This window comes from Eschscholzia californica, unplaced genomic scaffold (genome assembly GCF_041429995.1).
Source record: "Eschscholzia californica isolate CP2 unplaced genomic scaffold, dmEscCali1.0.p SCAF_3, whole genome shotgun sequence".
NCBI lineage: Eukaryota > Viridiplantae > Streptophyta > Magnoliopsida > Ranunculales > Papaveraceae > Eschscholzia > Eschscholzia californica.
In genome coordinates this window covers 32,398,327-32,413,972 of record NW_028238420.1, presented here as the reverse complement: position 1 = coordinate 32,413,972, position 15,646 = coordinate 32,398,327, and the positions used below count along the sequence as shown (strand labels likewise).

Below are 15,646 nucleotides of genomic sequence, written 5' to 3'. Positions count from 1 at the left end.
ATCTATGGTGGAGGAGAACCTTATTAACCCACTAATATTTGGTCCTCCAACTCAAAAACGCAAAAATTTATAGTTAAGAGGGATATTTACAGGTTCAACACAAAATGTCGCCTAAGACACACCCACCAACATGTCTTTAACTAAAGATGGGAAGTCATTTTTTCCTGTCAATATTTATTATTTTCTCTCCTCTCTGTTTTTGAGGTTTCTTCAAACCTTCTTCTCCCCTCACCCTCTCATCATCCTCTACTTTCAACTTTGCTGAATTTCTCCATCAACTAACCCCTTCTAATTTCTCCTAAACCCTTTTCATCTCTCTTTCATTTCTCTCTAAATTTGGAAGTTGATCTCTCTCTCTCTCTCTCTCTCTCAAAATATTCATTAGGCAGAGGAAGATCCCAAATTATGTCATGAGTGCATAAAATTCTTAGTGTTTTCAAACATTGAAAATACATTAAAAAACTAATCAAACCCTACCTTTTTCTCATTTGGGTTTATGCAGAGAACTTGAATTGATGTGTAACTTAAGACATTCTAAAATGAGTACCAAGTTCAAAGGAATTTGCAAGGGTTTCATGTGTAACTTCTCCCAAATCTTTGGTATATATAATTCATCTCTCTCTCTCTCTCTTTATGTATATATATTGGATTATATATTGTTGAAATGAGAAATAATATGTTTGTAATTTGTTTTAGAGAAGGAGCGTGAGATGGAGATCGGCTATCCAACAGATGTTACACATGTGACACATATAGGGTGGGATAACAACTCTACCAATTCACCAAGTTGGGTATGCCTTAACTATCCATACTATATTCATTTGATATTAGGAAGTATAGATAAGTCAGATGGAATTGATCCGTATAGACTAACCGCTCAACTACATGCTGAGTCAATTTACATAGCTACGATATATTTCAGTTGGATTAAATCATATTCATGAATTGCAGATGAATAAATTTAAGACTGCAGCGGATTTTTCATCTCCTTCGCTCTCTTTCGGTGAAGTGATAGAGAGAAACCATGTGACGGGTCCAACATGGGGCTCTCAAGGTATACTAAAGTTTCCTATTCAGGTTTACGAAGTCTAGCTGAAAACTTTTCAATTAAATGGAGAATGCGACAAGTACAAAGAATTTTTACTTAACTACATACATGTTGACATACTTTCACTGAGAGACAAAAAATTTCAAAATTTGACGACGAATCCTGTTTACTTATAGCATTTTTGTTTTATAATTATTGTTACACTACCAACCAATTATATCCACTAGTTTAGACAAATCCATATTTAAGATCTTCATTTGAATGACCCTCAACATAAACGACCTAGATCCTCGTCAAGCAATAGTGCTTCTTTCTTAGGGTCGGTACTTAAGTCATTTCACAACATAAATTATTTTCTTTTTGATGATATCCCCTTCCAAATGGAAATTGAATTTATCTCATTGAGAAAAATGAAAATGGGATTTAAGCTATTATTAGGGGTATCTTAGTCAATCCGCGTAGTATAAGATTCTTTACCCCAACTGCCGGTTTGTCATGACACAGACATGTCCGCAATTACCTTTAGGAGATGAATTCAATACTTTTAGGAGCATCAAAAGTTTGGTATCAAACCTTCTTTAAATACCACGTGTGCCTGACCGGCCGTCACTTCTTATGATTGGAAATGTCCCAAAAAAAAAAACCTTTTTTTACTTTACAATTTTTTTTTTTCTTTTATAGAAAATGATGTTAAAATTGTGAGGTAATCTTTTGTGTGATTTTAGCATATTTTATATGATTTTATGTTTCCTTTGGTATTCTTTTTGGTTTTTCTCATAGTGATCTATCATTTGGTCCTATTTTAACCATTTAGGTTGATCGATCCATTCGCCAGATGATATAATATCTATTTTATTGGGTAATTGATGTTAAAATAAAACTAGTACTACTTTTTCTATACTTATATTCTAACTAGCATAAGTTTCTCTTTTTAACAGACTTCGAACAATCAGTTGGGCATACTCGACAAGCTTTAGATAATCCCTTCTTAAAAGACTCTATACCTTCCGACCTTCCTAAAGCTCAAAAGAAACATAAGCGGAAAAAGAACAAAAATACTTACTCTCCTAAGTCATCTTCAACTTCTGCAACCCTGAGACATTCTTCATCAAGGTTAGTTGCGAAATCAAAGTCTTCCTTAATGGCTACAACCGTCTCAGAGCTCGATATAACACCGAGATACACAAATTTATGATATGAACAATTTAGTCATCAAACAGGGGTTGTTCAATCCAAAAATAATGTCGATGATGAAAATGATTTTCTCCCTCGGTGAAAATATTGCTACTCAATTTCATAATTGGATGAATGCAATTAAGGACCCAAAAGACTAAAAAAGTTGCTTGAATAAAGCCACAGCTAAATTCATTTTTTACCTTCTATATTCTTACCTTTTTTTTGTGGATAGCTAGGACTGAGTGGTGACTGCTTTTGCACCACCATTACAAGGTGTGCTTGTATTTAGCAATGAGTAATGTACATGATATGGTGTTTCTTATCCAAAAATTTAAATTTATGGGCTTCTAATTTCAATATTTGCAAATAAAGAGTTTGAGTTTGGAAGATATTCATATATTGTGGATTTTTTTTACGTCTATTTCGCTCTTTCATTACCGAGTCAACAATCACTTGTACAACCGCAATTTGCGAAAAATAGAAGAACGAAGTTAGTAGAAAAGGAAGGAGATATTGAACAGATGGAGAGTGAGGGATACAATCAAACAAAGATAGAGATCGAGGGAGAGTAGAGAGAAACAAAAAGATCAAGGGAGAAAGAGAGATATCAAGGGAGGGAGAGATATGTAAGGGGGAGAAAGGCCATCATCCTTCGATGTGGTGGTTTGACACCCCCAGTTAAACTCATGAGGTCTTGGGATCATTTCTTAGTGGAAGTAGTTCGCCCAGTGATTCATCCTTCGTAAGTAAGGTACAAATAAAGTAAAGGAAAAAATGTTTGATGACCTTAAGAATCTTTTATGGCCTTTGTCGACATAAACCTATAGGGACAATTAGAGAACAGGGACCCAAGCCCACGACGATCACAACTTGGCATGGCCGACGGCTACAAGTTAGGGTTTAGGTTTCTTGGCTATCAAGTTTAGATATGTTGGGAATCAAGTTAAATATTGTTACAATAATGTAGTCTTTCCTTATTTTGTAAGTTGCTATAATGGTCATCTAAAATCCATTATATATATGATGTAAACTTGTATAATAAATCATAACAAAGTATTACAACTATTTCTTCTTCTTCTTCTTCTTCTTCTTCTTCTTCTTCTTCTTCTTCTTCTTCTTCTTCTTCTTCTTCTTTTGTTTTGTTATCAATTATTTATCTCTAGACTATTCAATTCTAGAGATTTCACATGGTACAAGAGCCATAATTTTTTTTTTATCAATCATGACGTTTGTACCAAGACGATTATCAACCCTCTCTATGAGCTTCATCCTTCGAAATCATCCGCTAACATTGTTATTACTCCAACATTGAGTGGAAACAACTTTACATCATGGGCTCGTGCTATGATGAAAGCTCTTAAAGCAAAAGGTAAGCTTGGTCTTGTGGATGGATCACTTCCACAACCCGATAATCCAATCGATTTTATTCAATGGGAGAAGTGTAATGCCTTGGTACATTCTTGGCTTACAAACTCCATATCCGTTGAAATAAAGTATTCTCTTGACAACGATAATGCTTCCGATATATGGAATCATCATAATGAGCGTTTTTTTTCAAACTAACGCTCCCGCAATATATCAAGTGAAGAGAGCGATATAATTGTAAAGAAGAAGGACTATCCGTCTCCGATTATCTTACAAAGCTTACTACACTTTAAGGAGAACTCAACTCCTACATCAAAATCTCTCCGTGCAGATGTGCAAAAGGTGAGTCACTTCTTGAAAGAGAAAATCAAGACCGATCTATGGAATTCCTCCAAGGTCTTAATGATAATTTTTCGGCTCTTCGAAGCCAAATTCTCACAACGGAACCATTGACTAAAAATTCATAACCTTGCTAAGCAAGAAGAGGCACAACAAATGCTAACCTTTGATTATGCTTCTCACCATGAATCGTCGGCAGCTTTAGTAACAAAGAACAACACCTCTAGGTCACAATTTGGTGGGTGATGTGAATATTCTGGGCGCACCCTCCAGAAACCACACCCACCACCCAACCGAGAGGAGTTCTCAAGTGGCCGATTGGCCAAAAATCAAAGGTCAAAAGGAAAGAGGCTCAGGCCTCAATGTGATCATTGTCATCAATTACGACACCTTGTTGAGAATTGTTACTTCCTTTATGGATTTCCGAAGGGACATTCTCAATATCGTGAAAACAATTCCACCACCACTGACGACGTTAGAGTTTCTTCTATGACTAAGGAACAACATAGCTTCCATGTTGGCCTCATGAAGCAACATCAAAATCAACATACCAATATGGAGATGGATGATTCTACCCCTTATATCAAGTCCATAGGTTACGTCTCTTACTTTTCATTCATGGGTTGTCGATTCGGGCGCCACAAAACATATTTGTGCCCATTTATCCTCTTTTCACTCATATAGATTGGCTCCACCAAATCTTTATGTACGTCTACCCGACGGATCTAGATCCAAAGTTATTCATATTGGATCCGTATATTTTAATAAAGACTTTTATATCAAGGATGTATTCCACATCCCGTCTTTTAAATTTAACTTAATTTAGATTTCTGAAATTACTACACAGCTTCCATGCGATGTAATCTTTATATAATTCATACTCTTGCCTTATTTTCCAGGGCGAGGAGAAGTCAAAGATAATAGCGAGTGGTAGAAAGCAAGATGGGCTTTACTTCCTTCATTTAGGAGATAGTTTTTTAAATTCCATTATTTTTAATGTTTTATCAATTTCTAGGAAGAATAGTTTTGATATTTGGCATTGGCGATTAGGCCATCCTTGTTATGAGAGATCAAAATTTATTATCAGTAAAGTCCCTTTTATTAAGTCTATTTCAAATTCAAAAATTTCATGTGATGTATGCCCTCAATCTAAACAACCTCGCTTATCTTTTCCGCATAGTACATCTTGGTCTTCTAGACCCTTTCAATTAGTACATGCGGATGTATGGGGACCATTCTCAACCCCTTCCCATTCTGGATGTTGATATTTCCTTACATTAGTTTATGATTATTCACGATGTACTTGGATTTTCTTAAGGATGTCTAAATCCGACACATTTAAATACATCGTTAATTTTAATAATTTAACGATTACCCAATTCAATTCTAGGATTGAGTAATTTTATTCGAGAAATGGCTCAATTATATTTCCAACCATTCAAACCTTCCGTTCCGATTATGGAACCAAATTTCTTTCCAACGAACTCCAAAATTGGGTCCGATCAAAAGGTATCATCCATAAAAGGAGTAGTCCTTACACACCCCAACAAAATGGAGTTGTTAAACGCAAACATCGACATATTCTTGATGTAGCAAGAGCTTTACGAATTCAAGCTCATTTTCCTTAGACTTTTGGGGTGAACGCGTTCTCACCGCCGTCTATTTGATTAATGAACTCCCTTCTCCGATTTTGAAAGGGTTTTCTCCCAATGAGATGTTAGTAGGATCCCCACCATCTCTTCCCCATCTCCGAGTTTTTGGTTGGCTTTGTTACTCACAGAATACTTCCATCAAAACAAATATGGATCCACGTACAAACCCCGGAATATTTGTAAGATATCCACATAATAAAAAAGGGTATCGAATATATGACATCTCTACGAAAAAGATCATCACTTCTAGACATGTTGTATTTTATGAAACGATGTCTCCCATGAAATACTCTTCACCGGATCAACTCCACTATAATATTGTCCATGATGTGTCTATTAATAATCCATCTATTAGGTTGCATTCTAATGCACCAGAAAAATTTACAAGCATTCCTGCGCTAGAGGGCTCATCTATTAAAGACACTCCCCTCTCGTCCGAGAACACTCCACCCTCGGGCGCCCATACTACAGGCGCCCATTTTCAGGGCAAACCATTTCCAGGCGCCCAAATCACCGGCACCCAGAATTCGAGAGGCTATTACTCCGTCGAGGACAACCCTCCGACACCAGTTTCAGGCACCCCATCTCAGGACTTCCTACCTTTGGGCACCCCATCATCAAATGCCTCTCCATCCGTCATTCCCGACGGTAATGCCTCGACAACTCGAAATTTTTTCGACGTTCCTCCTCGAACCTCAAGGGGAGATGAAACTCGCAATTTTGCGGGTGCCCCCGATTCTGCGGGCACCTCCATTCCGTCTGCTTTCGCTCACACTCAGAACAACATGAATCTTTTCCATAACCAGATAGACAATACTCAGAACTTCAACCTCACTGTGAACCCTTGTAAAGAAGAGATAAAAAATGTTGTCTTTTCCCTTAAGCCGGAGGCGGCTCCGGAACCAGACGGGTACCCCCTTTCTTCTACCAATCCAACTGAGAGACATTCTAGGAAGACATTTTGCAACATGGTCGTCGCCAATTTCTTCTAGACTACCCATCTCCCCCCACTCTCTAACCATATATATCCACATCTATCTTATCCCAAAACCAAACCCACTCAAACTCCGCTTCAGACCTATCAGCCTCCTTAACACCACGTATAAGATCATCGCCAAAATTCCTGCGAATCGTTTGAAAAGGCTACTGCCGGACCTTATATTTCGCTTTCAAGAAGCCTATGTCCCGGATAGACAGATTACGGATAACAACATAATAAGCCAGGAACTTGTCCATTCTTTCAAGAAACTTCGTTCGTGGATATAAAAGTTATTTCGGACTTAAACTTGATATGTCCAAAGCTTTTGATCGCATAGAGTGGGACTTCCTCGAAAGTATTATGGCCAGGATTGGCTTCTCTAACTATTGGATTCAGCTCATTCACTCTTGCCTCACTTCCTCCTCGATGGTTGTTCTTATTAACGGTCGCCCGGGGCCGGCGTTTGATGTTAGCAGAGGCATTAGACAAGGAGCTCCCCTCTCTCCTTTTTGTTCACTATAGCCATAGAGGGTCTGAGTAGACTCCTAAAGAACAATAATCACCCTAACCAGTTCGTGGGTTTCCCCATTCCTAACTCCAACATTAGCATAAAACACATTCTCTTTGCTGATGACTGCATCATCTTTGGCCAGAACACGCTAGAAAACATTTACAACCTTAAAAAGATCCTCAAAACCTTTATTGATGCTTCTAGCCAAATGATTAACTACGCGAAATCCACCAGCTTTTTCTCCAAAAAGCTCCCATCCAAAATTCAAAGGGATGATTATCCGCAATCTCAAAGTTCATCAATCCTCCACTCTTGATAAATATCTTGGCACTAATCTCTTTATAGGGGCCAACAACAAAAACTCACTTAACTATAAACGATTTTGAACCTATTCTCTCGTCGACACAATCTCTTTGTAAAACTCCAACGGGAACACCTTTTTTAATTTCCAGTGAAAATTATAGGTGGAAGAAAGCAAAAAAGGAAGAAGATGAACTGAATCTTTTGGTGCAAAACAAAATGAGGGCAAACACTTGGTCAATAGATATTAACCATCCATGTGAAGGAAATAGTATCCATCAGATTTACTTGTAGTAGCATCGTTACATCTACATTACAATGTTAATTGTTCATGTAACGTGAAATTAAATTCAACGTTTTTTTAATGGGCAATACTAGTGCACGAACTCTTCGCAAAATAATAACCAGTCGTGTCCCTTTCACAAAATCCGGTACTTATATACAATCCTTTTGCAAAATAACTCTTTTTATCTCTAAATTAAGTTGTCAAATTAGTTGGAATTCCACTTGGTATCCACTCCAACCAAAGGTTGGAGCACCTAATGGTCTGGGCTGGTGCTCTCAAATTTGAATTTGGGAGCCCCAACCTAGGGTCGGGAAAACGGTCTGGAAATCCGAAATCCAGCCCTAACCGCCCAATCTGAGGCAACCCGAAGACCGAAGTAGATCCGGCGCGGGTGTACCCGGCTCGAATTTTCGGGCGGGCACGGGCGGTATTCGGGTAGGGGGCTTACTCGAGTACCGGCCCATAAAGACCGCCCGAAATTCAACCCCGACCCGCCTGACCGATTCATGTCTGAAACCCGCCGGACCGGATCATTCTCGGTACCCGCTACCCGCGACCCAATCCTCTAGTCTAATGTCTAATCACTTTATGATCCAACGGTTGAGCATCAGTAGCCGTTGGATCATAATATCTTGCCTATAAATACCTCTTGATTCGGTTGAAATTGTACTCCTGGATTCGTCAAGAAAGCAAATAGTATTATGCCAAAAGCAATGCATCTTTCATGAAAAAACAAAATATATTGGCTTTGCCAACAATTTAGTTTCTAAAAACTAATGTCACCCGAAAAACAAAAGTTGATTAGAGAAAAAACTAAAAAAACAGATCAGACCTGTACTTTTTAATTTTCAAAAAAAAATTATAAACCTCAAACTAACAACCTAATATCTAATGAGAATGCGTTACTCCACCACCCTTGGGTGCAGTTGTTGGACACCCCCTCTTAAGCGCATGAGGTCGTGAGATCAAGTCTTGATGTATTGCATACTGTAACCATGATGTATCAATGTCATTCAAATATAATGACTCTTGGAGTTTAATCTAAAAAAAAATGAAAATGCATTAACAACCAGATCAAAAATAGATCTAAAGTAAAGAAAAACATATCCTGAAAGTACAAAAAATATTTTTAAAACTATACAAATCAGAACTAGAGTTTCAAAAACAAGATTTGTAGATTGGCGAACCAAAAAACATTAGAGTTGCTTAAACCGCCATGTTTATCGTTGCTTCAACTAAAAAAACAAAGTAAGATATGAGCAAAACCAAAACATGAAACCAAATTGAGATGATGAATGAATATAAAAAGAAAATCTGAAAATCCAATTTGATGTAAGTGAGACAGAAGAGGAAAAGATATATCATGAAATGGGCAAATGAAGATGGTGAGCTATTTATGGAAGGTTATAAAAGCATTTATGAGAAACAAATGGGATTATTATTGGAAAATAGTTTAGAGATTGGCTCATAACCCTTGTTGTTAGGGGTCAACATCAGTTCCGTAAGGGACTCTTTAAGTATTAGGAGGATCCAACGGATCCTTCATGATCCGGTACTTGGCCACCCAAGTACCCAAGATTGACTTGGTCTACATTAGTTAAGATTTAGTTTAAGATTTGTATATTTGAATTTTGAATTACTAAAGCTTATCCATACTTGTATTACCTATATAAACACATGTGTTACTCATTAATGAATATCAAGAGAAATAGTTTTCAACTCACTGTTTCTTCATCTCAGCTACATCTACCTCCATCCCTCTCGGTTTCATATTTAAGTTATAAGAGGGAATTCCCTCTTCACATGGTATTAGAGCAAACTCATATTTTTTTTGAAAAACAAATATGACTACTCCTGGTGATGGTTCTTCTTCTGAAACGAATCTTAATCAATCAACCCAAACCAATCACGGTTTCGATGTTCATCATTCAGACTCTCCCACCACCGTCCTTATCACTCCACCTCTCTCTGGAGATAACTATTCATCATGGGCTCGTTCCATGAAAATGGCTCTTCGAACCAAAGACAAGCTCGGTTTTGTGGATGGTTCAATCCCAAAACCAACTTCACCCACTGAACTTCATTCGTGGGAAAGATGCAACGATCTTGTTGCAAGTTGGATCATGAATTCTGTCGCACCAGACATTCGTTTATCTATTCTTTACGACGAAAGTGCAGCCGATATTTGGCAAAACCTCATGATCGTTTTTACCAAACGAACGCTCCCAAGATTTATCAACTTAAGCGAGCTATATCATCTCTCAAGCAAGACGGTTCTGATGTGTCTTCATATTTTACGCATCTCAAATCTCTACAAGATGAGCTTAACTCTCTCATGACCCTTGAACCATGTATATGTGGTCATGGTAAGTCTTTAATGGATCGGTCAAACCAAAAACGAGCCATGGAGTTCCTTCAAGGACTCCATGATCGTTTCTCGGCCATTCGCAGTCAGATCTTATTGATGGACCCCTTTCCATCTATATTACGTATTCACTCACTTGTGAAACAAGAAGAGGTCCAACAGCATATCATTTGATCTCCTTCCACCGGTGTTGATGCTGCCGCTCTTGCCGTCCATAACCCTAACGATTACTCTGCCTCTCGGACTGAGAAGCCTCGGGCAAAACGGCCTAGACCATACTGTGATAATTGTCGGGTCCATGGTCACACAGTCACAACATGCTATCAAATCCATGGGTTTCCACCTCGACATGGACCAAAATCTCGCAACCAGGAACGTTCAGGCCATGTTGCTGCTTCTGTAGGCACCGCGGGTTCAAACGCGGTGCCCCTAGCCACCTCACTTAGTCCAGAACAGTACCAGTCCCTGCTCTCCTTGCTGGCCCAACAGAAATCCGCTCCAAGCACCTCCTCTGCAGGCACTCCAGACCCTCATATTAACCTAACCGGTAAGTCTATCTACACTACTACATGGGTTATTGATTCCGGGGCAGCGAGGAGTATTTGCTCGTCTCTTTCTCGTTTTTCACATTACATACTTGCACCTCCAAACTATATTTGGTTGATATTGGGATGGTTTTTCATGATAACCGGAGCAATCCACTATTTTCAGAAATTATTTTGTCAATGAAATCGAAATTTATTAAGTATTGGGGAGAGACTCCGGTTTTATTTGGTGTTGCATGTATTCTTGATCCTCGGATTAAGATGAAAGTCGATATGGTTTTGTCTGAGCTTGAGAACTGTTTTCTAAGTTCGGCTTTTGCTATTAAATGTTCTTTATCTCAATCTACTACCATGGTTAGTAAACTTCGCGAATTGTTCGCTGAGTATACAATTACTTTGAATACTTCACAGTCGCAAACTTCTTCTACGGTTGGTTCCTCCGAGCCTCCCGAATCTTCGAATCGGGGCACATTTTGGAAAAATATAAAGCAGGCTCGAAGAGATCCTTTGGCTACTGCTTCTGAAGAGATTTCTCGATATGATTCTGAGCCCGATCCTTTGGTAGATGATCTTGAAAAGTTTGACGTCTTGGGTTGGTGGAGTGAAAATGAAAAAAGATATCTGGTTTTATCTCGAATTGCCCGTGATGTTCTTGCTGTCCCGGTTTCTACTGTTGCTTCCGAGTCTGCCTTCTCTTTGGGAAAGCGAATTTTGGGTGATTATAGAAGCAGCTTAACTGCGGAGATGTTGGAGTGTCTTGTTTGTTTGAAAGATTGGTGGAAACACCAACTTAATGTTAGTATGATGCAATTTGACCCTTTGAACGACGGCTTTCCGGAATCGGCCCCCGACAAACCATCTACTTAAGTTCAATTTCTGTAACTTTTTATGAAAAAATCTCAACTTTCGATGTAACTTTTTTGTGTAGAGATTATATATATAATGGATGAATTGTAGTTTAATTTATTGATATTTTTAATTATTTTTTTTTAATATATGTTATATTTTATTAAAAAGTATAATATTTTTATTGAAGAAACCCGAAACCCGACCCGCCCGAGCCCGTTAGGTCCCGAACGGGCACTCGGCCATAATCGGGTCGCGGGCTCCCACATGCTCATATTTACCCGCCGATATCCCGATCGGGTGGCTTGCTCTCCCGCTCGAACCCGCCCGTGCCTGAAAATTGTGAGCCCGTACCCGCCCGATTCCCACCCCTACCCAAACCTATGCAAATTGGAGTTGCTCTATCGGTAAAGAAGGGAACCGTGAACGTATAAAATTAGTTCCAATTTGGGTTCCGGTTCGATCCGAATGTATTAGGCCCATCACCACCGTAGACCGGAATTGACCCCAATTTCATTAGAACGTCGACAAAAGAGGGAAAAAACGGGTGTTGATAAAAAATCATAACCCCTCTGTAATTCTTCGCGGGAAATCGGAGCAAATCGTTGCAGAAATGGAAGAGATTCTGGTAGCTGTTCTGTCGATGCTTCTTGTTATAGGTCTAATTCCACTTTATCTCTGGAAAAGTCGTCAGAACTCTCGATCTGATCAACAACATCACCGAGAAGAAGAAGAAGAAGAAAATCAGGTTCTTTATTTTTGTTTGAAACCCTAATTCGTGGCTAGAGACTTACAGTCGCATTTGTTCATATATATAGGGTTCTTGTTGTAGAGTTTTTCGATATCTTAATCTGATTGAATGTTTTTCAGTTTTTATGGTAGAAATTTAAGCTAATATCAATTTCAGGTTCAACAGCAGGAACATGTAGTTCGCCATGCTAGAACTAGTCGAATGCGACGGAGACCAACTGCTGGTGCTAGTACATCTGCTGCTCCGGCCACCACCATAGAAGGTTGATTGATGTCTTACCATTTCCATTACCTCTGATTATCACTGTTAGGATTAGGTTAAACTCTGGTATTATGTAGTGATAATATTTTTTTCTTCTCAAATTTTGTAAATCTGAACTTCCCTTGATAAACTCAACTGAAGAATATGGACATGGAGTAGATAATTGGACATATAAACTGTTGTTTCCTGGCTTGAAAAAAGGTCCTACATAGTTTAGTTGAAACAGTTTCTGAGTGTTAGACAAGCCGTTTAGTTCCAATCGAAACTAGTTTAGCTCCAATTGAAACTAGAATGTATGGGCGAACTTTTAATGTGTTAATTTTTTTAGGTTTTTCCGAAAGCTTTTGGATTATGTTTCCATGTTGCTATGTTAAGAATTTCCATTGAAAGAACTAATTGCATAAGTTGGTTGATACAGAGGATGTTGATGGAAGTGATGAGGATATTGGTGAGGGTGACTACTATGTGGCTAAAGCATCAAAGAAAAAGGAGAAGAAACGGCAAGAGCGAGAAGCACAACGACAGGTATATGACCTTCAACTTGTTCCTATGTTTATCAGTACACCTTTTAATCTTTTATCACGTTACATGTCAACTGTTGCCGTTTGTATATCTGGTGCATCGAAATTATGATATCTGGCGACTTCTCAGAAAATTGGACATCGATACAGTCACGAAGTTTTCTGACTGAGGTTCTGTTTTATGTCTTTCTTGTGTTGTAATAAATGTCTTAAGATAGTTAGTATACCTTGTGAGCTTATCAGGAAGTTCCACGCTTAAGTTAAAAGGTATTGAATTCTTGGTTGATATTATATTTACTTTTGGGCGATTGGTACTTGTTCTGTTTGAAGGCCGACGAGGCAGCCCGCGAATCAAGGCACACAAAACAAGATCGTTATGCAGAAATGCGGAGAAAGAAAGACGAGGAGCGTGAAGAACAAGAGCGTTTGCTGGTAATGTGCTAACTTCAGACAATTATTTAGTTTTTGCATTGGTGTGTTTCTTATGAAGAAGTGCGTGTTGTTCTTGATTTCTTGTAGGAAGAAGAAGCTTTGGCTCGGAAGGCTAAGGAAGAGGAAGCTGCAGCTTTAGAGTTTGAGAAATGGAAAGGAGAGATTTCTGTTGATGCTGAAGGTACAACTGAGAACGATATGCAAGATGGCGGGCAGGGTTTGCTGTTTGATTTCGTGGAATACATTAAGGTATTTATACAGACTCTTATTACTATATGTTGCTGATTTATATGAATAGTTTCTCAATAACAAGTACCCGCCATTTTGCTGTCTGAAATTTGACATCTCTAATCTTCTTTTTATTTTATCTGTAACAAGTAAACTTTTGTTGCTTGTCATGTCGACTTCTTTTGACATTTTTGACAATGGTTACACTCGATAATGACTATCAAACTTATTATCATGACTTCAGTTTTACTTAATATAAAGTAAAATTCAAACCAAACAGTCTCACAACTTCAGACGTTGAACAGTGTATGTGAAACCGCCATTCCGTGGTGATGTGCGTCACTTAAGATGGGTTTTTCGTACACTATAAAGATGTTAACCCGCTAGGAAAAACTTACTTCATTCTAGAAATTAACCCAAGACCCATTAATTGAGCACTCACAAGTCATTGTATTGACATTTGCCTGTCATTATGACTCAAATTTTTTTTCCTTCAAAAAACATATAAACATTAAGCTGAAATTTCAATACTTGTTTTACTATCTGTCTTTTATGAAACTGCAGAAACAAAAGTGCGTTCCGTTAGAAGATCTTGCTGCAGAATTCAAGCTAAGAACTCAGGTATTCTTCGAACACCCGGTCCCCTTTACTTTGTCCTGTAGAAGTATTACGAGTGCATTGGTTAAGGACAACAATATAAAAAAGTTAGAAGATATTGTAATTACTAAAAAGTGCACCTATAACGTTTGAAATGTAGACCTAGTCCTCAGAAGCAAAGGGTAAAAGAAAATCAACCTGGTTTAAGAAAAATAAAAATAAAAATCGAAGTAGACTTGGTTTCCTGTAAATTTTCTATCACGTGTAAACATAGTCTTTCTGTCCCATAAGTTCTTAAAATCTGTTAAGTTCTTAAAATCTGTTGTCGGAAGTGTTCAAACACACCAGTTAGTTCTGTAGTTTTGTGCTCTTAACCAGCAAGGTGATAGAGAACCTTTAGAAATTATCCAGCCAGCTTTTTTTCTGTCCTGAGAGATCTACAAGTCCAAAAATATTTCAGCCATGAGATTATTAGTTGTGCCTCGATCTTGTATTTTAAACAAAAGAAAATTAAACTAACTATTGGATATATAGATCTTTGTTTGTTTATAGTGAAGCTTCCCTACTCTGGACATATTTTAAATGTTGCTTCTTGGTTAATTTCATCGAACAACCGCGGATTTTTTGCAGGAATGCATCAACAGGATTAGCTCGCTGGAGAGTATGGGTATGTTCTATCGTATACTTCCTTATACTACCACGATATTCTTTTTCAGATTCCTAAATTACTGCATTTTTCGGCCGCTTATGAGTATACTACGAAAATTTACTGTTTAATATATGTGATAGGGCGTCTATCTGGGGTAATGGATGATAGAGGAAAATACATATACATCTCAGAGGAAGAAATGAAAGCAGTTGCTGATTACATCAGGCGCCAAGGAAGGGTTAGCATTTCACATTTAGCAAGTAAGTCGAACCAGTTCATTGATTTGGAGCCAAAAACACAGTTTGTACAAGAAGAAGAAATAAGTAATCCGGAAGGAATCTCTATTGCGTAACTTGGTCATACATTTTTACCATCTAATTTTGTTGTTCTCTGTTGTTTAACCTAGTCGTTCATAGTTTACATTGTTCTTAAATATCGTTGATCCCTCTCTCTCTCTAGCATTGTTTGGTTCACTCCTTTTCCTTCTTAAATCTATCTTGTGAAGAAGCATGAAATGATTAGCAACTGAGATAAACAATGAATACAGTTATCTCAGTTATTACGGCACTCCTTATTTCTACACAAACCTTAATAGTGTTATTCTTCAACCAAAAAAAAAAAACTAATAGTGTTATGATGATGTAGATGTCCATGATTTGATAAACCAACATACACAAAAATTACCAAGACATTTTCTGTATGAGGTGTATCTAAATGGTAGCTTGTAAAAGTCAATATAAAAAAATTTCTTGAATATGAGATACAACTTGTATTTCTCCCTTGTTATATTTGTTT

The 15,646-nt window shown here is 37.9% G+C and overlaps 2 protein-coding genes across 2 annotated transcripts; both read left to right on the top strand.

Moving 5' to 3' along the window:
- The first annotated feature begins 106 nt into the window (after nt 1-106).
- LOC147549593 (CRIB domain-containing protein RIC9-like) lies at nt 107-2,613 on the top strand. The gene is made up of 4 exons (XM_086670006.1): nt 107-600; nt 697-791; nt 952-1,054; nt 1,987-2,613. Exons 1-4 carry the CDS (start codon nt 516-518, stop codon nt 2,241-2,243), a joined length of 540 nt encoding a protein of 179 aa, XP_086526132.1. The 5' UTR covers nt 107-515; the 3' UTR covers nt 2,244-2,613.
- Nucleotides 2,614-11,829: 9,216 nt separating this feature from the next.
- Nucleotides 11,830-15,301, top strand: LOC147549592 (DDRGK domain protein). The gene is made up of 8 exons (XM_086669282.1): nt 11,830-12,160; nt 12,320-12,425; nt 12,843-12,949; nt 13,276-13,377; nt 13,465-13,626; nt 14,170-14,226; nt 14,833-14,869; nt 14,992-15,301. Exons 1-8 carry the CDS (start codon nt 12,026-12,028, stop codon nt 15,201-15,203), a joined length of 918 nt encoding a protein of 305 aa, XP_086525408.1. The 5' UTR covers nt 11,830-12,025; the 3' UTR covers nt 15,204-15,301.
- The last annotated feature ends 345 nt before the right edge of the window (nt 15,302-15,646 follow it).